At 40.2% G+C, this 22,494-nt stretch overlaps 1 protein-coding gene across 6 annotated transcripts in view; it reads right to left on the bottom strand.

Moving 5' to 3' along the window:
- LOC109988254 (caskin-1) overlaps positions 1-22,088 on the bottom strand; it is a 38,626-nt gene extending 16,538 nt beyond the window's left edge. For 3 of the 6 annotated variants that reach the window (XM_065956211.1, XM_065956203.1, XM_065956200.1), the window contains exons 1-11: positions 21,319-22,086; positions 12,779-12,830; positions 9,212-9,309; positions 5,389-5,534; positions 5,076-5,171; positions 4,388-4,509; positions 3,968-4,076; positions 3,081-3,189; positions 2,850-2,944; positions 1,712-1,826; positions 864-1,154 (exon numbers count right to left, since the gene is read on the bottom strand). In XM_065956211.1, coding sequence (XP_065812283.1) covers positions 864-1,154; positions 1,712-1,826; positions 2,850-2,944; positions 3,081-3,189; positions 3,968-4,076; positions 4,388-4,509; positions 5,076-5,171; positions 5,389-5,534; positions 9,212-9,309; positions 12,779-12,830; positions 21,319-21,412 — 1,327 coding nt within the window. In that variant the 5' untranslated portion in view covers positions 21,413-22,086. Of the gene's footprint in view, positions 1-863; positions 1,155-1,711; positions 1,827-2,849; positions 2,945-3,080; positions 3,190-3,967; positions 4,077-4,387; positions 4,510-5,075; positions 5,172-5,388; positions 5,535-9,211; positions 9,310-12,778; positions 12,831-21,318 lie in introns of those variants that run through there. The other 3 variants (XM_065956207.1, XM_020639678.3, XM_065956223.1) reach the window with 3 other exon arrangements.
- Positions 22,089-22,494: the final 406 nt, after the last annotated feature.

Here is a 22,494-nt window from a genome sequence, read left to right on the forward strand (position 1 = left end):
ATTGTTTGTTTTACCAGCCTGTGTCCCATCATGCCTGAATCTGTGTTTAGCATGTCTATGAGACTGTACACTCGACAATAGTTGTCTCACTTTTATTTTATCACTGACTAGCTAGTGTGTTGTAGTCAACAGGAAAAGAAGGGCGGTTAATATAAGTTTTGATGATCCAATCTTAATAATGGTGAAAAGAAAGCAATGAGAGGCAGGTACACATTTAGATCAAGTTTAAGACAAATTGTCTTTGCAGTCTATTTATACACATGAAAAATGTACCTGGACATATAGTTCTTCATCAAGAAGTTTAAGTACCCTCTCAATCATAATATCTGCATTCACATGTTTTGCCATTGTCATTACCATATAAATTCTTCAGTTAGAACTGTTCTTCTGTAGCTTAATTACCTCCCAAAGATAAGACAGTACTTTTTCTAAATTTAAATAGGAACAGGTATCTGTTATAGCAGATATCTTTAACAAGATAAGATACCAATTCAGACTTAAGACGTTTCTGTAAAGAGACCATGGTCGATTGTTAAAATACAAAGACTTATCTCTGGATAGTTTACTCTATCTTTTCATCCTTGGCCAGAAATTGTTTTATAATGTTGGCAATATCAGCATAGCAAGACACCAGCTGGACACCCTTTGTCATTAGAGTGAATTGATCCTTTCATGTTCCTATATATATATAAATATTTTAGATATATAATCAATGCTTACATACACACACACACACACGATACATGTTTATATGAAGCCGCAGTGAAGGACTGGTAGAAGCAGATAGTATTCTACATGTGATCTTGTCAAACAGCGTGGAAAGGATTCTTATCTGTGATTTAAAGTGATTCTACAGTATGTACCTGTCTGACTCTGCTGCTCCTGAGAAGTGGAGAAGAGAGGAGGAGGAGGAGGAGGAGGAGGAGGAGGAGGAGGAGTAGACAGAGAAGGAGGAGAGATGGGAAGAGGAACGTACCCAAACGAGGAGAACCGAGGGAGGGACTGTGTGTTGGGATGGGAGGGAGGAGGGGGAGGAGGCAAATGCAGGGGGAGGACTTTGGAAGGGGGGTATGAGTGTCCGTTGGCCGAGGCAATGGGACAGGGGTTGGGCCTGCGGAGGAGGAGGGTGTGGCACTGCTGGGAGGGGGAGTGACCTGGACACAAGCCATTAGGAGTAGGGAGGTGCAAAACAACAACAACAACACAACAACAACAACAATAACTGATCAGTCAACTTGAAACAAAACAAATCTTAATAATGTAAAAACAATAATTGATTAAATCAAAAATGACAAATAAATACATCCACACATCCACAGGGAAGATTTCTCTCAAAATATAATATCACCACAGCAACAAAGCAAACAAACAATATGAAAACAAGCATCACAAGCTAGCAGAGCAGGTGGGATAAGAGGTTCATAGACTAGGGGAGGGTGACAGAGGGAGCAGAAATATAAAGGAAGAGAGGAGGGTCAGTAGGGGGCAGTATTTTATCTTTAGAGATGATTGACAGGTTGGGAGAAATGGATGGACTACCTAAAGAGGCCCATGATGCTGCAGCTAGCTACAACTAATGGTCAGCTTTAGCTACAGAACAGTTGCTTAGCTTACACACACACAACCACACATTGCACCCCCCCCCCCCACCTCCCCCTCAACACACACACACACACACACACACACACACAGCTGTGATGCGGGTGGTCACCTGCCCTCTTGATGACTTCCACCATGTTAGAGGGGAAGTAACCAACACGGTCATTGCCTGTACGGTTGTCGTGAATACAACCTTTCCATCGGCCGTCAGAGTGCTGCTCTAAAACCTGTCAAACAATAAACACACACACACACACACATGTTCAGTGAACTAAAATAAGATAAATCATGTTGACACTCTGTAAACCAAAAAAAAATGGACTGGTCTACTAATAAAATAATACACAAAATAGGATTAAAGAAAAATCACTTAACCTTTAAATACACATTTGAACACGTGACACATATTTAGTCCATGAATGCCTTTTTGTGATGTTTATTGAGGTGATAAGAAATTTTGGGGCAACAGGGGTCAACACATGCTAAAGACCGCCTTGTTTTGCTTAATTTTTCATGGCCAGCAAGGGACAGGAGACAGAGATATTTTAACACACAATGTGTTTTGCTGGAGACTGTTACTTACTTAATACACCAACATAGATACTCTTTTAGAATATGTACAAGGCACAACAAGTAAAATCTGCATAGTTACTCCTTAACGATGAATGGTAAATCTCAGCATTACTGAAGCTGACGTTATTAGCACAACATTTTGTAGGTGAATTTGAGGAATAAGTTATCTGTAAAAACCTGATTGATAATTGATTATTAAATACTGAAAATAAAGATATAATTTTCCCAGTTTTATATTAATTTTCAATTGTTGTATAAAAATAAGCAACTACATATAATTAATCTATTTTTTCTTCAGTCTAAACAGATCATATTTTGGCTAATGTTAGCTTTGTCAGTAACTTTTGCTTGCAGCAGTTACACTTTAAAGTCGTAGAGATTTGTGATAGCTTATATCATAGGACTAATTTGAATCCACCCTAATAATGTGATCTTTTGATGTTGATCACCATTAAGTAAAGAATTTGGTTTATCTTAACTGAGATATGTTTGATATTATGAAAAAGCGGAACTGTCTGCAGCTTATACATATCATAAAGCTTAATCAACCTGGAGAAGGTTTAAGGTTTTACTCCTGATGTACTTTACGAAATGATTCATTTTGACAGGAAGACATGTTGCAGTTAAAGTACAGGCTGAGAAACGTGTTTAATGTGATGACAACTGTATTTTTTTACCGTGATAATGTCCCCAGCTTTGATGTTGAGGCTGGTAAGGTCGTAATTGTTGCAATAATCCTTCAGGGCACGCACCTGCATTGCAGCTGAAGCATCTACAACACAAGAGTTTGTATCATCAGTAAGCAGCGGGATTGGGTCAAATCAAGTAATGGACCAGAACACAGCAGAGATTTTCCGGCCCTTGAAAATGTAACTCCATCAAAGTTGTGTTTGCACTCATGTACTCACCTCTCAGCAGTTGTTTGATCTCTCGGCTGGCCTGTGTAGTGGTGAATTGGTTAACAATGTCCAGGGCAGTTTGACTCAGAGTGTTTCTTACTCCTGCACTGATGCCACTCTGGAGGGAAGTGGAGAGGAAAAAGTGACTGAAGCTGCAGTGTGACACTGTGTCATAACAGAGATAAACTGCATTTTGTGTCAGACTCCCTTAGAGTAGGCTACACGTGTGCTTGTTGCATTTGTTGCGAGTGTGCTGCTACTACATGCACATAAAAATAAAGTTCACTATGGTGAAAGAAATATACAGATCCTTTATTAAAGTAAATGTAGAACCACTGCACTACTACTTTATAGGCGGTGCAGCTGTTTTGATCATATTGTAGATAAGTTTGGTGTTATTTAGGTGTACCTCGTCTTCAACTCCTATTTTTGTTGCAGCCTAAGAGCCGGGTTGTAACACAATGAAGTACGGATCTAAGTATAATTCTGCCTCTTCCGAGATGTATTTTAGTAGTACATGAAAAGGAAATAAAAGGTGCATCACATTTGCTCTTCAATACAGCAAATGCATTCAGTTACATTCAAAGAGAGAACAATAAAAGCATAACCTTTTCAAAACCATAATCCATGGTGACAGGGGGTTGAAAATGAAAAACAAACCAGAGCTGGTTTGATGATTGCACGACAGCGAGGCTGCTAGCCAGTCTGCTACAGTTTTTATATAACAAGCAGACATATCCCACAGGCTTCATCACACACATCCCTGGGATGAGTGCCAAGTGCTGAGGTGTAAACTTGCTCGGATGAGGAGAGGGAGGCAGCTTTAACAACAATTGCTTTTGTAAACACGTTGGACAAATAGACAGACAGAAAGAGAGACAGGCAGATGGTCTTACATCCAGCAGCAGGCGTACTACCTCTGTCTTCCCACAGAGGGCCGCCTGATGTAGCGCTGTGCCAGACTCAGACTGTCTGTTGATATCAATACCAGCCTGAATGAGCAACCTGCAACACAAAGTAACAATTATATTCACCTCTATACATCATAAAATAATGACATGGTAGTAAAGTGACAACAAATATATAAAAACATCTACATTCATGCAAATCCATACAAGTGTGTCAATAGAAATGTTTCAGAGAACTTTAAATGGACAAAAAACTATGCAGCAATATAAATGTTTTTGATCCAACAGATTTGTAAAATGTGATCTTAATCCTGGTCGGATAAAATGGACTGACAGGTAAATAGAACAGGTTTGAGAACAAACACAGACTGACAGATGAAGAGTGGCAAAGACAGGTATTTTTCAGACCGTATAACATCAATGTGTCCGTTCTTAGCAGCGAGATGCAGAGGCGACACTCCATTGGGGTCAGATGGTTTGGGTTCCAGCATGGCTGCGCACATGTTACTGCTAAGCAGGAGCTGGACCACCTAAAAAAAAAGACAAATGTCATGTTCATGTAGAAAACCGAGACAAAATAGTCGTGGCACATTTTTATAATTGAGTGTAGTCCCTGTTGATGAATCCCATGTATGCTCGACTCCCCGGTGGACACTTTCTGAAAAGTTTTGGATCTTTACTTAGAACATACTTGGCCTTTACTGTTGTTGCATATAACAATGATTTCCTTAACTGGCTCAATTACGTTTCTACTGCCCTACTACTCGTCTGCTTGCCAAAATTTGGGATACCTCAGGCTCTAAATTTGAACTCTTCATTGTGTAACTGTTTTAAATTGTTCGGCAGTGCAGGCAATTTAAGTTATTATTTGATGTATAGAGAGAACACAAATATGACAGAACATGTGCAGCATTTAGGATGAAAAACAAAACAAAAATAATTCCATTTTTTTCCCTAACAGTATGAATATTTCCAGTGCTACCTAATGTGTGGCTTTTCTAGTCGATAATAAATTAAACGGGATTATATGAGAAAATAGAAAATACATCTTTACTCTGTTAATTGGTGTTACGTGTTTGGTGTAAAGTGAACTCACTCCAACTCGGCCAAATTCACAGGCCAGGTCCAGTGGTGTTTTCCCCGCTGCGTCTGAGATACACGGGTTGGACTGGTGTTGTAGCAACATCTCTGACTGTAACACACATGAATACACACGCACACACATGCACACATATTTTACTGCAACTTCTGAATTTCATAGCCAGTAATAACCGCAAATCATGCATGCATCATCAGGCACACATAACAGATAAACACACCTCACAAAAACACACACACACACACACACACACACACACACACACACACACACACACACACACAGCAACTATACACACAAACACAGTTACCCCGTCATAGTGTCCATGCTGAGATGAAAGGTGGAGGGGGATCTGTCCTTCGTCTGACTGTCCGTTGACAGACGAGCCTGCCTTCAGCAGCATTTTCATTGGCTCAGTCTTCCCCTGCCATGCAGCGTAATGCAGAGGACGCATCCCTACACAAAACACACACGTATCGACAAACACACAAAAACGCACGCCCAAGGATGACAGCACAATAAAACATAGAAATACAAGACCCCACCAGCACATGCACACAGAGAAACAAGAGAGTATAAAGATAGGCGAATGCATGCAAAGCCATACACTCTGTAATTGTGATTTTTTTATAGACAGTCGTTTGCTGATGGTTGTCCAGCAGCCAAATATGGTACCTTAATACAATTAAAAGGTAATATACTAAACTCAATGACTAAACTCACTTACTTTGTTCACACTTATGTTGTAAAAATCAATAAAACCAAAAGGGTTGACTGTAGAATTTTGAATTATTTTGACATTTTGAAATATTTATATGTTGGAGCTGAAACAAGATAATTAGTCAGCAACTACAGTGGTAAGCAGTTGATGTTAAAGCAAAATTAAACCTTTCATCTTTTCATGTCAGAAGTTTTGTGTCTCGTAGTAATGTCAACTAAAATCCCTCCATTTGCGCTAGTGGTTTGACACTAGACTCAGTCAGCCCTGGGAAATGTTGATGGACCTTTATTGCTATTTTCTGACAATCTCTGGATGAATTGATCGAGCGATTTGTAGATTATTTGACATACTGTAGATTAAAAGCCTAAATTGCAGCCCTAATGTAAAGGACTTTTTTTCTAAACATTTCAGTTTCGCTGTAGCAGCAGATTTTTTTTTTTCTCAGTATCCCTCCTGGATATGCAATCTTATTGCTGTTGACGTCTTTGTGACCTTTGACCATAGGAGTATTGTTTGTGCAAGCACTCATGGGACATTGGAGACAAACTGCCTCAGACAAAGGGCAAAAAAAATTCCCTTTAAGTGGCCAAACAAGTCCTCAGAGAACCTTAGAACCGCAGGATTGCAGGCAAAACCTTGAGCCATCCGGGAAAAACAAGACAAACCAAAGTTTATTTTAGTTCAGGACAAAAAATGCACATTGGAGTAGTTTTAAGTGGCTCTAACTCAAGACATTAGACACCACTTTGTAGCCATGGCTGCAAGGAGCAATGAGCATATTTCTCATGGCAGCAGCCCAAGACCCCCAGACTTGATACCAGCGATGAGCCACATTGTGGAGTTGAATAAAGAGGCCCTGCAGGCCTGGCTGCTATGAGGGAGTCCTGACTCAGAAGAGTGGTGCTGGCAGGATGAAGAGGAGCAGCGGCTGTTTGAGTTACAGAAGCTAAAGCCTCAGAATATGAAGAGATGTGATGGAAAATGATTTCCAGGCAGCAGACTCACAGACCCTCCAGAGAAGAGCAGACCTCAAACTTGTTTGAATACTGGCACAATGAAACAGACAAATCAGGAAGTTCTTTTGCAGGATCCAGAGGTGATATGACTTATTTTCTGTCCCATAATCGATGGGATTATTCACAAGTAAGGTCTTTTACCTGCTTTTTGTAACATAACAATGAGTAAGGTCTTTTTACCTGCTCTTTTGTAATGTTAACAGACAAAGGGTAAGGTATTTTCCCTGCTTTTTGTAAAGTGTCTCGAGATAACACTTGTTATGAGTTGACGCTATACAAATAAAAACTGATTGGTTGATTAATAAAATACTGGACAGTCCATTGTGAGACATTGTGATTCATATTTCCCATGTGAATTTTGGTTTAGTGTTTAATTTGGCAAACAATGGTATTCATGAAATATTTTTCTAAAAGCTCTGTAGCCAAAGATAAAAACAGTGCAATGTGAATCAGGAGCAGGTCACGCAACAGCTCACTAGTTTGTTATTTTGACTTTAAAATAACTTAAAAGTAGACAGAAATGTGATTATCATCACTGAAAGGGGTTTTCCTATTTGGAAATTCCCTAAACCATGCCCCATGAGTATTCTGGCAGACCTTCCTAAAATAAAGTTGTTTGCCTTCTTTTCTTTGAGTGATTTCTGGACATGCTAGCAAGCCCAGACGCTAAGGCTGGCAGGATGTCCAGGTCAATGACCTTGAATTGGCTTTGTTCACTTTGTAGCCCATTTGTAGATGGGCAAGTAAGAGGAGACTGTTTCTGTTATCAATTATTCTTAAACCTGCAAAAACAGATTTCTAGGTAACTTTGGAACATTGAAAATCAAACTGTGAACACAACAGAGCTTTTGAAATGTATCAAGCTAACTAAAAAAAGACACAGGGCAACATAACAATTCATTTTGAGTCATGTCTTCTGCAAACTAAGAAATTCAAGTCCAATATTTGCTCTTTTTGTTTTTCACTTTTAATTTCAACTAGGGTAGGGTGATTGTCCCTTTTTACATATTGTCCAGTTGTGGTTTCTCACATTTCCATTTGTGATCCCATGGCACCCACCGTTTAAAATGTCTGCAGTTCATGATTTGTGTAACAATCACCTAATTTTACCAACTCAAGCTACTGGTCATGTTGTTGGTGTTAAATGTGTTGTCAGTTTGTAATCTCTTTTATGTTTTTTTATGAAGAGGAAACTGGTTGCCATCATGTTGGATACTTCTCATACTTTCACAATTGTTCAATGTAAAGCAATGGGCAAACTTTATCTTTTTATAGGATGAGGTCTACTCTTCTTTTTCTTTTCTTTTTTATCTAATGCAGTTTAGTTATTTAAATTTTGAATCAACTTGTCTGCCTAGCAGACAAACATGCAGCTCCACTAGAAACATCACTAAAGCTCAGCAGGGAGCAGATTCTACTGATATTTATAATCATATCCTAGTTTTTATGATCAGGTAGCAACAATGTCTTAATATCTACATTGGAAAAAACATTTTATAATCGCTTCCATGTTCCCAAGTAAATCAATCACAAGACTAGAGCTCCAACAACTCTTAAGGGAAAAGTCTGGCTTTTGAGCTTCTTAATTTAGTGAGCGTCATCACCAGCAAGTAACTATTTTTGTGCAGGTATTACTCTGAGCTTAGCAGGTAATGTAAAGTGATTTTTCTTCCAAATAAATCTTGAAGCAACACTTAAACTCTGATGGCTGTGAAAGTTACACAGAACAGTAACGTTGCTAACAAGAAAGCAGAAATAAGGAGCTGAATAAAAAAATGCTTCTGATAAAAAACTGCACCTTTCTCCCTTTAAAAACATTGCTTGGGTTCAAGCTTTCCAATCCTCATTGCCGAAGGAATAGTATGTTAAGATACGCTTTCACCTCCACAGTTGGAAATCAGTTAAGGATGTGAGACCACCTGGTGAGGATGCCTGCCAGTTGTAAACCTCTATCTAGAGCCACATTGGGCATGACTGACTGGGGGTATGGAGACAGTATAGCCTACTTTCTGTAGGAATTATATCTCCCATCTGCCCTGGGATTTCTTCTTCTTCTTCTTCTGGGATCTGGCAGAATGTGCTGTAGATATTTGCTGCTCTGCTTCCTCTTGGCTCTCAGTCCTGCAACCATGAAACACTTCTCTTCCATTGTCTATTGTTTGCTGTGCACACAAATCTGTCACTTCTCATAAACACAGATTTTTTTATTGCATTTCCAACTGCTCACCTTTTGTTACATAAGATGTTGTTATTGGTCACACAGGGAAAGCCAGGAAGATGTTTGTTTTCCTTTTTGTTTTATCATCTTGCCAAGACTCGTGTGCTTTGTTTCTTTTTTTATGACAATTTAGTAAATTGTACGGACAATTATACGTTGGGTGTATTTTTTTTTTTACCTTTATTGTCTTTAATATCCACTGCTGCCTGCGCCTCCAGCAGCAGAGAGATGAGCTCCTTGTTTCCACTCAGAGCAGCATGATGCAGCGACGACAACCTTCACACAGACACAGATTATGTATAAAAATACACATATTCACGGATGGGGTGTAAAACCAGAGCATAACTTTGCTGAAATAATCTCCAGCGTAGTGCAGCTCCTCCCCTCAGCTCTGTGTGAGCGGCGGGAGGGGGCAAATGACCTACTTCCATTAATAAGCAATCTCTCTACCCCGGAGCAGAGCGTGAACACAGCATGTCTGTGTGTGTGTATGTGTCTAATGGATCCCTGGTGAATATAAGGGCTGGGCCCTGGAGTCAAATCAGCGAATCATCAGTCATTACACAAGGAGCTGAGTCCAATTATCTGATTCCAATCAACATAATAAAAAGATCTCTGTTATCTGATGGAGCCAAATGCAACACAATCGCAAACCAAGCATGTGCACATGTAAAAAGCTTAACCAATCGTGAGTCTAAATATAGCCGAAATCCATAGTTGTTCATTCAGAGATTATATGGGAACATTTATGAGACAATTAAGAGCCGGGAAATGTTGGCATTCCTTTGAGGTAATTACAGGCTTCAGATCTAGATTACTACATATTTCATATTTCAGAGATAGACTGTAGCTGATACAATTATTATTGACTATTATCAAAACAAGTATTGATCTCTAAAGGAGATCCTTATTCTGCTTGCTTCTGTTAGTTGGATGATTACAACTTTTACAACCCAACATAGAAACAAGTCAACAAGTCTAGTACAAGTTTTGGTTTTTCTCAGGGCCCCCTAACAGTGATGTCATAGGGTCCTTGAGTACGCCTGTAAATCACTACAGCAAGATGAAAAGTTAAACTACTGGAAGGTGGCAAAGGCAAGATTAGGGTGTTAGGTAACTTTTTAAGTTTTACAAGCTTGTAAAGAAACAGGTGATTGTTATTATCAGTTTTTTTGGGGCTGTGTTACTGACAACATAATCAATTTAACTACAAAATGTCAGCCGGTTTTTATTCCCAAGTTGCCAAATACGGATGCTTTGTCATTTCCCAGACATGGTACTTTTGCATCTTCATTCACTGTAAACCCCATCAGATGGATTATCAAACCCTCAGTGCAACAGCTCCTACTGATATATTGGAAAACCAGACAACAAAGCACTCTCACTCACATCCAGTGGCGACTGGTCATTAGGGGCAGGTGGGGCACAGCATCATGTATAAGCTATGACTAGCATGTTCATAATTTGCAATGAATTTCTTTTTAATTTTTTTGGGGAAAAAATACTAAAAATAAAGTTTAAATAAGATTTTAGTTCATGTTTATTTGTCTTTTTCTCCCGTTTGTGTCTGCAGTAGAACTATGCTGGCCGGAGGGGCAGATCCGGGCCTGCCCCTCCTACAGTGCAATGTGTATTGCACGGGGGAAAGTGCTAATACGCATGCTCAGAGTGTTAGTGTATGTAATGTAAATCAGAGAAAAAAAATGACAAATGGGGCTCACAGCTCGTAGCCCCACTGAAATGTCATGTGTTCTTTTAGAGTTGATTGGCTGATATCATTCAGAGTGGCTCGGGTGATTGGCTATCTGTCTGTGACTGTAGCAATGAATTAGTCGGGCAGGAAGCGGGAGGTTTTGAAAGCTAACGAAGTTGTAAAAATGAATGAAGTGGATTTCTTACTCCAGCAAGGTTTGAAACCATGAATGTGCAAGGGAAGTTGGAGTTAAAGCACATTTGAGCCCACCAGCCGAGGGATCATCACCCAAACTGCCAGTAAAACAATGTCGAAGAAAAAGCGGTTAACGGTTAGCATCGAGAAGACGGCGCTCTTCTGTTTCCCGTGTCTGCTATTCTGCTAAGATGGAACCTGGTCGAGGACAGGTTTCAAAGATCTTAAACCTCTTTCTGAGAGGATCACAAAACATGAGAGCGGCGGGATTCCTCTGGACAGCGCGTTGAAACTGCGCTAACTTGGAAAAAGTAAATGTCGCTGCGCAAACTGAACAGCGCTTACAGGTGATCGTTTGAGCAGCATAACAGACGGGTGGAGGAAAACCGGTGCATGCTCAATCTGATCATAACGTGAATTAAACTGTGGAAAATGTGAAACGGCACTACGGGGCCTCGACGAGTCGGCGGACTCTCTTCACCCTGGAATATTCAGGTGCATTTTTTTTTTAATAGAGAGGAACTTTTCCACCCTGAAGGGGATAAAAATGTTCACCCGCAACACCATGGGACAGCCACGACTCAACGCTTTGGCGATGCTCTCTATAGACAGCTAGCTGATTCAGCAGCTACAGGACTTCATCCCTAATGTCAGCGAGTATTGGTTTATGAGGATTGGATATTTCATGTTTAATTTAGGCTTGTGACAGTAGAAGGAGCACTAACTCTCTCTCTCCCACTCTCTCTTTGCAAGTGTGTCAGTGTGTGTGTGTGCGCGTGTAAGAGGCCACTCTGCATAGTATTTTGTTAAACCAAGAATGACCCCTTGACATGTAAAAAATTAAATAAATCACATCAGTAGCGAGAGTATTGTAGTTTTCCTGGTATAGCATATCTTAGAGAGGTTGTGCCCCACCAATTTTTCACACATAGAAACGCCACTGCTCACAACATAAGGAATCGGGTCCTATGGGAGAGAAAAAGTCAACTTTGTGTTATTAACTTAACTCAACCCATTCTCTTTTTACTAAACTTAACAGGTTTGGTCTAACTTAACAAAACCAACCATTTCATGTTAAGCAGCTAAGAGGTAGAAAGAAAACAGTTGCACCATAAAAAAGTGCAAGTATATGAAGATTTTGGACACGCAAAGGTGATGAAAATGTAATGGTAAGTTGTAGAGTTGTTGACCTAACAGATAAAAATTACCTTTAAACCAACTTAATTTAAAGATTTAGCTAAGAATTCAATTTAGTTTCATCTGTATGGTAACCCCCTTTCACATTATCTGATTGATTTCTCATTGACATATTACACCAAAATATTGATTATATCGGAAAGCAAATCAAATCCTTCAGGCAATCCTTTGACCCAAGATAAGCACCATTGCCCTCAATACAATTTTACCCCCTTGCTATGCAGTGTTCAACCACAATACTATTTTATTTTTCATGTAGTTTCAAAATATTTTGATTCAACAAAAAAATGTATACGTGGGCAAATATAAGGTAATGTTAAATCAGTGATACAACCTCGATCTACCTTGCAATAACATGCATTATGCTGTTGCACTTTTTTGTTTTGCTATGTTTTAGCTCTTCTTAAACATGTGTCCTCCAGGCATCTCATCTAAGGGCGCTGATGACAGTGTGACCAGTGTGATGACCAGTGTGACCGCGCCCTTAAGATGAAAAGTTAAACCACTGGAAGTCAACATAACCAAAACTTACAGGGGAGCAAAAAATGCAAATATGTAAAAAATAGCAGAACAGGAAAATTAACTTTAAAACATTTGATGGAAATGTGCAACAGTAGCAAAAATAAAATTATATTAAATAAAAAACATTTAGTTCCTCACCCGTCTGCATCCTGGATGTTGACGTTCACCCGCTTTGCTGCTCCGAGGAGCTCTAAAACAAGGAGAGGAGAAACATACTCATTAAAAAACAGTCAAATTTAAAGCTTTTTTTCCGGTTTGCAGTTATTTAATTATATTCTCCTTGCATAGTTGCACATATTTTGTTCCCTGCTGGGAGTCACAGACTGGATTCTATACCTGAAAAAAATTGACAGTTTCCCGACTCCAACCACAACAAAACAACAACACTAACAGAGGTCAAGGAGAAGTGAAAATATAAGAAGACAAAGAAATGTCTCACTGGGAAGCTTATCAGAAACCTGCTAAGTCCCATATAAAATAGTATAATATTTGGATGAAAAGACTATAGTCTGAATTGCATTAAACATCAAATATTTATTTGATATGAGCGGTAATACAGGCTTGTCTTACTTCAGGGATTAAGAGCATTACTTTAGTCATGAATACTTTCATTGTACTGGTGAATTAACAACAAGCTTTAGTGTGCAGTAACAAGGCTACACAGGAGGCTTGTCGTTTTAAGATTTAAAAAGTAGGCATTCAGAAGAAGATCGTTATTATGTTTAACATGTAGACATATTCTGATTCCATTTTTTCCTTACTGACACAGTTTTTTCTACTAAGACTTGAGTATTGGTTGTTTCCCCCCCAAGTTTCATTCAATAACAGTGCCATAAAAGAAATATATACCTACAAATGGACAATTTTGTGGCTTTATTCAATAGGACAGCTGAAGAGAGACAGCAAACATTGAGAGGAGAGGGTGGGGGATGATATGCAGTAAAGGGGCAAAGTAGGATTCAAAACCCACAGCCCCTCCAACGAGGTCTATAGCCTCTATATGGGGTTTGACATCCGGCATTACAACATTTTGCTTTTTAACTTGTTTACAGAGGTGTGTCTCCAGTCTCCCCGGCCCTTGGGCAGGGGTGGCCTGAAGTGTTATGTGCGCACAAACACACACAAATACAAATCAATTATTTAGTCTTTCTAACTTTACTAATCATGTGAACCAGTATACTTTATAACACAAGGTAACGGTAACATACATAAACTATTAGCTTAATTCATTATTCACACAAAAATATGTCTGTTCAAAGTCACAATTTAAAGTACTTAATTCCATGCAAACTCCGGCACACTAACTTAAAAAAATGAAAATGAATTGGCATTGTCAGTTAGTTAATTGCATGTAAGACCGTGTGTTTTAGAATCCTGTGCACATGTCTTATGAAATAGATGTGCAAAGTATTTATTTAATGAGCAGCATTTGGCAAAAAAGACAGAATAGTTGGTTTTAACATAAATTCCACGTTTGACAGGGTAAAGAGCCAATCACAGTGTAGGATTTTTGGATCAAATTTCAAGGAGGGCCCATGCCACCCCTCTGGACACCCCTCTGGACACCCCTCTGGACACGCCCCCTGCCTGTTTTGCTCTGGCTAACGTTACACTCGACGCTAGCTCAATGTTGTATGGCATCATCATGTGATTATTTATTTGACCTCAAATGAATTCTTATTTCCCTTAAACATGTATATATAATAATGTATATTTGTGTTGTCTATTCTTTTGTATTGTATGTCTTTTAAAATGGACCTTGAGTCTAATAATAAAAGTTGATGATGATGATGATGATGTCACATATGTAAAATAAACCTTTCATCTTTCAATCATTTACTTGTCTCTCCTGATTGAAATATAATGTTACTGTGCAGATGACTGCTTGAGAATTTTGCAATTTTGTAACGGCTAATAAATTGTGATACTGGATCGGTGAAAGATCTGCCTTCTTGGTATATGCAATGCATTAATGGGATCTGCATTACAACAACTCTTTTTTGTGCATGGGAGAAAGTTGTGTCTTGATATTAGACACAGGAAAAACTTGGAATTGAATTGTAACAGTGCCATAAATTAGCAGTTCTCTTTAGAAAAAAATAGTAGCAATGCTGTAGATAATACGAGCAAGCATCTCAACACAGTGCATGGAAGATATAAGCTACACATGATTTTTTGATGTCTGCATACAAGTATTACCTTCTAGTGCTAAATATGTGGCGTCTTGGCAGATTGGTGTATGCACGAGTGCAGAACTGTTACCAGATCTTTCAGCGCTCTCTTGCAGCACCTGCAATGCCATTCAGAGGGTGGAGTCTCGTTTACTGTTTACAATTTTATTAAACGTCTTGTCAATAGATTTAGGAGTGATACAAGGTTTCCAACATGTGTTTGCTTCTTACAATTTAGCGGTGTCTGTTGTTTAGCATTTGGCTTTAATATACATGTTATACAGCTAGTACAGATATTATGCACCAGGTAGATCAATCTATGTTTTATAGATGCAAATCGAGTAAGGTTTATTTTTTTGCCCTCAAATGTTTTGAATATACAAACTTAAGAAAATGCTTCAACCCTTTAGGAATTATGAGTTATTTGTTGATTTCTTCTGTGAATATGTTAAAACATTGATACCATTGTCATGTCAGTAGCCTATATAGTAAGATTGCTGTAGTGAGCCTATGTAAGTTTTAATGCAAATGTGTGCATCAGTGTGTTGGTAATAACCTTGACTTTGAAAGAACCCTCACAAAGACAAAGATTTTAGACAGCAGGATAGAGAAGCACACAAAAACAAAACACATACACACTCAGAAAAAAAGCTGCTTGTTTGTCTCTCTGCATCCACTTTTTTTTTTTTTTTTTTGGTCAAACCCTCTTAATCCACAGGCCATAATCTGTAGCTGTTCTGTAATCTGGGGAAAAGCTTCTCCCTCTCTCTGCAGCTCTATCTGCACTTCATCCCTTCATCCTGCTCTCACACTCTAATTTTCCCTGTAATTTGCTAAAGAGCGGCGTGCTGATTGGTAACTCGGCTGTTTCTGTTTACACTCTGCAACTGACATCACTCTCGTCTGCATGTGTGTGTTTGTTTGCACATCTAGCCACCATCCCGAAACGATCTATCTTGGATTAAAAACAAGAACCAGCCTCCTCCCCCTCCTGCCCTTCCCGAGGCAGATGAATCAATGAGTGCAGATATCTGTGTCACCATCAAAGAGCCACATGACACCGGACAAAAAACTTCAGATAGGACCACCATATCCACCCGACAAAAATTATTCCACCTCCACTTTCTCACAAGATTATCCTTCCTTTACAACATGAATTCTGGATCACGGCATTATTTATTAAAGCTCCCAGCCTGACCCAAAACCATGTCTATTTAATCAAATATTCTGATGTAGCTGCCTGAAACAAGGTATCCCTCAACCCTAAACAAAATCATCCTTGCTGGATGTCGAAACGCTCACTAAAAGCAAGTTTTCATCTTTAAATATACTCTTATTGCTCTAAACTGCCCAATTGAATCATGTACTTTAAATTTGCGTCCTAATATCTGATTTATGTATTCTCCTTCTTTGTTGGTCTGACAGCATTATCATAATGTGTCTCTGAAGCTGTCCTTGGAGCAGGGTTCATATTTATTTATGATAATTTTTAGGCAAAACACTATAACCGAGCCCATGTAACCATAGCAACCAGTTCTATGTGCCATTTGTGCAGACTGTCAATCACTTTGCAGAAATTACCATGATAGTATTTTGCAGCATGTCCCTCAATTGCAGCTATTTCAGACATTATTGTGGCATTAAAAAAAATCCTGTCATTCCTTTTTAAGTACAATATTCATTTTAATTCTCAAATGCCAAACAACATCACGACTGCAGATGAATATGAGCCTTTGGGCTAATGTGGGTACATTTACATTTGTATGATGTTGATTAAAGTACATTGTTCCTTTGAGGAAATAAATAAATTGAAACTCTCTGCTCTTTCATGCAGGGTGCAAAATGTCTCGTCTCTGCCAACAAGCTTTCTGTCTGACCGAGCAGATTCCACCAAAAACATCGAGACAGGTGAAGTGGAGGTTTTCTCAGGGATTCTTATTACCAGAAATATTCTAGAGTCCAGTTTTTCAGCACCTCAGACTTTTCCTGTCATCATAAATTAATAGTTGTAGTTTACCACATAGCCTAAAAGCAAAAAGACATACCGGACCTGACTTTTCTCTCTGTGTTTTAAATGAGAGCACACACATGTTAAAGTGACTAAACTCAGGGTCATCATGTTTAAATATTCAAAGAAATAGATATCAAATTTTACTCAAAGAACAAAATGACACCTAAGATTATAACATGAAGAAAACATGCAGATATATGCTAGAAAAAAACATAATGCTTTGCATTTTAAGACTCTTTTCAGTTAATTTGTATGAATATTTGTTCAGAAAATGAAGCATTCAATAACTGCTGCTGCAAATATTTAAGTTCTAGTTGTTCCATTATTTTTTATGGCGCTCCAGTTCTTATAGAGAGGATGTCTTGTCTCTCTTTTCATTAGTCTGAGGTGCTTAAAGCTTTCTGAACAAGTTGAGACAATAAGAACAGAAAATGTTAACAAGTTACTTTCCATGTCTTAATATTAAACCTTTTGAAATGGAGTTCCCGGCTTTGGCAGATTTGTTATACATAAAAATCATTTCAGCTTTCCGGAGAATCTAGGTCAGTAGTGGCAAATCAGAAAAAAGGAAATGAGAGTGCACTACTAGTGCCAAAGAGTGTTCTGCACAAACATGTCAGTAAGAATATGATTTTAAGAAAAACATCAGACACTTTAAATTCATCTCTGGAGATTAGTTTGTTTTGTCCGGTAATCATAAGAAAGACAACTATAAATAATGAAATAGCTTCTTTGTCTTTCTGTGCACCAAATCTTAAACCATCAGAGAAATATGTGGTTACATTTAGCTTTCCTCTGATGACAGAATTTTACAAATATGTGAAAAGTAATGCATTTTTAATAAAACTCAAAAAAAATAAATGTGTAACAGAAAGATAGAGGGACATTGCATCTTTATCTTCTCATTTGCCATACCTTCTTCTATCTAGCTGGCTATGCAGGAAACACAAGAAATGGTGTATTTGCTGCTGGTTTACCACTGTACTGTGTCAGTTTGGATGCAGTTGTTCTGTACCTTTAATGGGACCAGAATGTCTTACATCGTACTTCAGCCCAGGCAGTAGGATGTGTAAAATAAACAATATAGTGCAGTTTCACAATGAGATTATCAATGGGCTGATATATCATATGACTTAGTGTCCATTTCAGCTGCTTGCTACAAATTTGAGGACATAAAAAAGAGGATACAGATGTTTGTGTATCTCTGAATTAGTGAGGTTTATTGCAACGGAGCCAAAGATAAGGAAACCGTTGCGAAGTGTTTTCGAAATATTCTTTGTAGGCAGATTATAAAATGGCTACTAATGCTATCTTGTCAACTTCATGTAGAGAATACTCATCTATAGACACAATGTGCCATTGTAAACATGGACAGGGTTCATTTTACGTATTTTCCTCATTAGCTTCCTCAAAATACGAACTAGAACATATTCTGTTTATTTTTTTAAGTGCGGAAAACATTCCCCTAGAAATACACTATTACATCTGATGTGACTAAAGTTCACAGGGACAAAAAAAACACAATCTATCTTTTGGGAACACTTTTTAAAGACTGTCTACAGTAGGAACAAAATAATTGAAGCTGAGAGCCACAGACAGCTTGGGTCGATTGAAAGACTTGAGAGAAGCTTGCTTTGTTTTGGTCTTAAAGGAAGAATGTGTGTCATTTTACTCACGAATATAACAGAAATCAAATATATCATATGTAAATGTTTCTCTGAGTCATGCCTGTCTACACTGAGTGAGAAGCGTGAGTCCGCCAGCTGTATTAGTGTTGGAGCCGTGTTTATATCATGTTTACATGGACGGGACGGCCTTGCATATAAAGCTGTTTTAGTTAAGGACTACAGAAAAGAAGAATAAAACAGCACTGCTTGTTCTGTGTTAATTTATGTGCAATATGAAGCTATGAGTTAACCAAAGTGCTAACATTGTCCTGATAACACAACAATGCAGGCAACAGGCAATTGTAGCTCGTGCAAAGAACAATTTTGTCCGCCGCTTGAGCATCACGGTGCTTAATTATGGTGCGTTCTAATGAATAACAGACTGATCAGTCTAATATTAACATTAGAAACTATAAATATTCTGACAATTGAAAGTTGAGCAGCTCTAAGGTTCACTTTAACATTTGTAAAAATGATAATAGACATAAGACTGATATTAATAGTTGTAGCTGTTAGACTTACCCAGCCCCTGCCTTATTTGGACCAATGCACTTTGAATAACCTTAAAGAAGAACTGCTGTTATTGGCTGTGAACTAAATCATGTAAATTAATATATTTTTTAAATCTTGTAAAAAAGGAACAATCTTATAGGGGTCTCATTTAACCAGAGCTGTTAGATTATGTTTTATCTGAAAGGAACATCAATCTTCTCTTCTAATTATTGCATAGATGTGAAAAATATGGACCTGTTGCTTCAATTTGTTTCATAGAAGAGGCGTTTTGTTCAAGAGGGACAGTATAGTGAAATGGACTTACACATCCTTCCCATCTCTTCATTTTGACAGAGTCAAACAGTCACCATAGCTCCCGCCACACTCATTTTTATCTTATAGGCTACTTAATATCACAAGTGCAGGCAGACATCTGAATCACACTTGGTGTGTTGCTTTGCATAAAGGCTTGTGTGTGTGTTAGAGGTGTTAGAGTGTGTGTGTGAAGACAGTGATTCTCCAGCAGAGAAACCTGACTTCCTGTTTAATTATTCAAACAGAAACCTGTAGTCACGCTGTCAGACACACTCACTCACACACTCACACACACACACACACACACACACACACACACACACACACACACACACACACACACACACACACACACACACACACACACACACACACACACACACACACACACACACACTGGTTTGCCATACCTCGTCATTTAACCTTTCCCCCATCATATCCTGTCTCTTTACCCCCTGAATTCACAGCTCCTTGTCTCCCTCCTTCTGCACCCTTGCACGTTTCCTCTCCTATTCTAACTGTCCTCACGCCTCACCCCCCTCACCCTCGTCCCAACTCCCCCTTTCGCTTTTGTCAGTGTGCAGTGGACTGAGCACTCAGCCCTGATCTGTTCTGGCATTTGAGGAGAAGCATTTTGCTTTTCCATGGCACTGCTGGAATGTTCCGATACAAACGCACACGCAGAAGAGGAGAGGAGAGGAGAGGAGATGGGATGAAAGGAAGAAAGGACAGGGGAGAGGAGAGGAGAGGGGAGCAGTGTAGAGGAGAAGAGAGGGAGGACAGGCAGATAAAGCAGTGGGGGATTGAGGGGAGGACAAGAGAAGATTGAAGAGGAGAGGGGAAGATGGAGTGGCAGAGGACAGGAGAGGAAATCTAAGCAAAAGAGAGGAGAGGGGAGGGCAAATGAAGAGATGACAAGGAAACTTAGGGAGGAGAGGAAAGAGGGGGAAAGATGCTAGCAGTAAGGAGGAGACAAGAGGGAAAAAGTGGAGGTGGGACAAGGATGAAAAGTGAGAGGAAAAGAGAGGAGGCGAGAATGGAAGAGGAGAGGGAAGGAAGGAAAGGAGAAGCGAGGAAACAAGAGGATGGTAAAGCAAACTAGAAGGTAGGAAAAGACAAATGGTCAGGCGAGGAGGATGAAGAGTTAGATGAAACAATAAATCAGAAGAGAGGGGAGGAAGGGGCAGTAAGAGGCATGAAGGAAGAAAGATGAAGAGAGGAGACGGAACGGAGAGGGTGTACTGGAAAACAGAAGATTAGGAAAAGAGGGGAAGCAGAAGGAGGAGAGGAGAGGAGACAGAAGGGGAGGCAAAGGGAGGAGGTGAGATATTTCAGCTCGTGGAGATGAAATAGGAGAGGAGGAGAGCAGTTTCAAGGCTGTAATTGAAATCTAATTATCACCTCAAGTCCCAGCTGACTCAACGTCAAGCAGCCGCAAACACGCACGCGCGCGCGGTCTGAGCCCCACATCTGTGCGCGCATGCCACATGTCTGCACGTGCGCACTTACGATCATCACATTATTACCACTAACATCTGGAGCCTTCACACACTAATAATCAACTCGTCCCGAGAGCGGTGTGGGACCTTCGTGTACTTTCACCTTTTACTCTCTCTCTCTCTCTCTCTCTCTCTCTCTCTCTCACACACACACACACACACACACACACCCTCAAGCTGTCACACACACATGCTGTTGGGATATGTGTGACAAGCATTTCTAGCTCCTAATTATATTCTGACTCTTCTCACACACATGCAACGTCATCACTATCACACACCCAACGTCATAGCACAAACATACATCGAGACCCCCATGAAGCAGGAGGAAAGTATCCTCACACTAAAACCAACACAGCCACGCACAGTGCACCATTAGGGCCAAATGGCATCGCATCAGATTTTGCCTGCACTGTCCTGACCTGGTACTGCTGATGTGTGTGTGTGTGTGTGTGTGTGTGTGTGTGTGTGTGTGTGTGTGTGTCAGCAGGATGGATGGATGGATGGATGGAGGGATACTGACTGGCTTTCCCTGGCCGAGGTCTCTGTAGAAGCCGCTGAGCTGTCAGCAAGTCTTCCGTCTTGACGGCCTGGAGCAGCTCCTGGTCCTTCCCCATGTCCCCTCCGTCCCGCCCCGGTCCGCTCGGTCCCGCTCTCTTCCTCTGAGCGACCCTCTCTCCTCCGTTAATACGCTGCTACATCCTGCCGCCGCTCCGGGCCTCCCGCTGGAGCCGAGGCGCGGAAGGATGGGTGCTTCTGCCGGGAGTGGGATGCTCCGGTTCGGCCAGGAGTCCAGCGCAAGATCCGTCTGTAACCTCACAATCCACGCGCGGTGCTCAAGACCCCACTCCGAAAACCGACCGACTGGACCCCGCTCTCTGTCGCGCTGCTCACCGGCCGCGCAGAAACGCTCGCGACAGATTCCACAGATTCAATCCGCGTGACGATTTCACCGGGTCTACGTGCGTTGCCGTGCGCGGAAAAACGGTGGAACTAGAGCGCCCTCCTGTCTGCTGGGTCAAATCCCCACCGCTGAATTTTTTTTCACCGCTGGGCCCTCAAACCGCAGAACAAACACAAACGAGTCCCCTGATGGTTAACGTGTGACCGCTGTCCTCACCACTGTGCTGGACCAGCTCGCGCCGGCTCTCGTGCGCATACACACACGCACTCACTCACTCACTCACACACACTCACACACACTCACATATGGCATTACATAAACATGAGCTACTTGAGCGCGCACCACTCCAGTGGTTGTAATCCCGGTCCGCGAGTCTGCGCGTGTGGGCAGACAAGTCAGGAGAGGTCGTTTGACATCGTAATATAAAATGTACTGAGTCGCGTGCGAGAGGGGCACTAGAGCGCGAGACAGTGGCAGTCCGGGATCGCGCAGACCCATGAGACCCTCAGCAGTTCAAGTCGAAGTAGATCTCATTAAATTTGCTTTAATGATTTAAAGGGCTATTCTTTACTCTCAATCTATTTTATTCTAATTATCTTTTGTTTTTATATTACTTTAACATATTTTCTAAACACTCTATCTAGACCTGTATGATCAACTGTTCTTGCCTTAATCTATGTCAGAGGTGATTGTGTTACGTCAACATTTTAAGGTTAATGAGACGGAGATAATAGATAATTTGAGGGCAGCAAACGTACGTGTGTGTGTGTGTGTGTGTGTGTGTGTGTGTGGGGG

The sequence above is a fragment of the Labrus bergylta genome, chromosome 1 (assembly GCF_963930695.1).
Source record: "Labrus bergylta chromosome 1, fLabBer1.1, whole genome shotgun sequence".
Taxonomy (NCBI): domain Eukaryota; kingdom Metazoa; phylum Chordata; class Actinopteri; order Labriformes; family Labridae; genus Labrus; species Labrus bergylta.